The sequence below is a fragment of the Coptis chinensis genome, chromosome 7 (assembly GCF_015680905.1).
Source record: "Coptis chinensis isolate HL-2020 chromosome 7, ASM1568090v1, whole genome shotgun sequence".
NCBI lineage: Eukaryota > Viridiplantae > Streptophyta > Magnoliopsida > Ranunculales > Ranunculaceae > Coptis > Coptis chinensis.
The window spans coordinates 94,468,868-94,470,829 of NC_141462.1; the positions used below are offsets into that span (position 1 = coordinate 94,468,868).

General features: G+C 47.9%; 2 protein-coding genes across 2 annotated transcripts; both read right to left on the reverse strand.

Annotated features, from left to right (window-relative positions):
- Positions 1–425: 425 nt before the first annotated feature.
- On the reverse strand, positions 426–1,058 carry LOC147490153 (uncharacterized). Its single transcript, XM_086574818.1, has one exon. It carries the CDS (start codon positions 1,056–1,058, stop codon positions 426–428), a length of 633 nt encoding a protein of 210 aa, XP_086430944.1.
- Positions 1,059–1,650: 592 nt separating this feature from the next.
- Positions 1,651–1,962, reverse strand: LOC147490154 (uncharacterized). Its single transcript, XM_086574819.1, has one exon. The coding sequence runs from the start codon at positions 1,960–1,962 to the stop codon at positions 1,651–1,653; it is 312 nt and encodes a 103-aa protein (XP_086430945.1).

Genomic DNA, 1,962 nt, shown 5'->3' on the forward strand with positions numbered 1-1,962 from the left:
ACGCACATCCTCACCTTCCTATTTTTCTTGGGTATGGCGACGATGTTTGAAACCCATTCGGTAAATTGACACTCGCGGATTATTCCTGCGGCTTTCAACCTCTGCACCTCCTCTCTTATCCCTTCTGCATACTGCAGTCTTACTCCTCTCATTTTTTGCCTGACAGGTTTGGCCCCTTCTCGCATGTGCAACCTGTGACAAGCAAACTCTGGATCTAGCCCCATCAAATCCTCAATCGACCATGCAAAAACATTGCTGTTCTTTGTTAACAAAGCAACTAACTCCGCCTTCCAACCCTCTGGCAATTCAGCCCCAACAGACACCAGTTTCTCTTCTTCCCCCTCCCCCAGATTCACGGTCTCAGTCTCATCTAGCATCTTTCCCCCCTCCGACCCGTCTTCTTTAGAAGTCGCGGACTATAGTTGCTACGTCGGGGACTTGCCCTCCCCTTGCACTCCCTCTTCTGGTGGGCGGACCAAATCTCTAACCACCACCTGGTGAATGTTTTGGGCGGTGACTTGGTCCCCTCTTATCTCATAGGTTCCGCCATTGGTCGGAAACCAGACCACCTGATAGTATGTGGATGGAACTGCTTTCATTTCGTGGATCCATCTTCTTCCCAAGATCGCATTGTACTGTGAGGCGGCGTCCACTACCATGAAATGAGTGAACACCGCCACCGGTCCTGCAGTTACGGGTAACTGTAACTCCCCAATGGGTTCTGTCATGCTACCATTGAACCCAAACAGATTAGTCTTTGGGGGCTGCATCTGCCTCTGTTCAATGCACATTTCCTCCATCACACCCCTAAACAACAAGTCCACCGAACTCCCGTAGTCTATCAAAACTCTCTTCACCATATAATTACCCACCACTACTGTAATTACCAAAGCATCTTCATGAGGCGCGATTACTGCTTCCATATCCTTCGGGGTGAACTCTATCCTTCCGTCTCCCACGGCAGACCCGGGTACCGATCGCGGAATGCATGAAACCTCATTTATCTGCTGTAAATTGGCAGTCCTTCTTACTTTATCCCAGTGAGCATTCCTTCCCATTGTCTCCCCGCTGAATATGACATTGATTGTACCTAATATCCTGGCCACGGCCGGTGCTCTTTCAACTGGACGCATCTCCTTAATAAACTCCCTTAACAACCATTTCTTTATCATTCTCTCGATCAACCATCGTAACGCGAAACACTCATTGGTAGTGTGATTTCTTATCTAGTGATAAGCGCAGAACGGCTTATCTTCTAATTCCATGGGTATGTTTCACGGACCTTCGTAATACTGCATCCCTTTAATCAGTGGCAGGATTTCATCCAGTGGTTTATTCAGCGGTGTGGATTCTACGTCGCGATATGGTTTTCTTTCGCGGACCTCCCTCTTAACTTGGTCTTTGCCTCTCTCTGATTTGTGTGACTCCTCCCTATAAGATCCCCCCCTCTCTTGTCGCAGCTTTACCTTTGTCTTTCCGATCTTCCTGTTCTACATTCTGTATTAACTTATTTTCCTTCCTCGGCTCCTTGGCATTCCTCTTAAACATATCTTCATAACGGATGTACTTCTCAACCTTCGGATACAACGCGTGCAGAGTGGTGACCTCGATTTTGGATACAGATTCGTGGACTCTAGTTCCCGGCTTCAATCAATGTTGGAAAGCAATGACTGCACTGTGCTCGTCCAGACTTTCCACCTTCAGAGTCTCCTCCTTGAATCTACATAGGAATTCCCTGAGCGTCTCACTGGACTTCTGTTTGACATTAAACAGATCCGCAATATCCACTACCCTCCTTTTCTGGTGAATGAAGTGGTCTACAAATGCCTGCTCCAATTCCTCGAACTTAGTCACACTCCGCGATGCCAACCGATAGTACCAGTCCGATGCTCCACCCTTCAAGCTGGCGAGAAACATCATGCATCGGAATCCATCATATCTGCTATCTTGCCACAGCGGCAT

Coding starts and splice junctions, on each gene's coding strand:
- LOC147490153 (XM_086574818.1), bottom strand. CDS start 1,058: ATGGGAAGGAATGCTCACTGGGATAAAGTAAGAAGGACTGCCAATTTA.
- LOC147490154 (XM_086574819.1), bottom strand. CDS start 1,962: ATGCCGCTGTGGCAAGATAGCAGATATGATGGATTCCGATGCATGATG.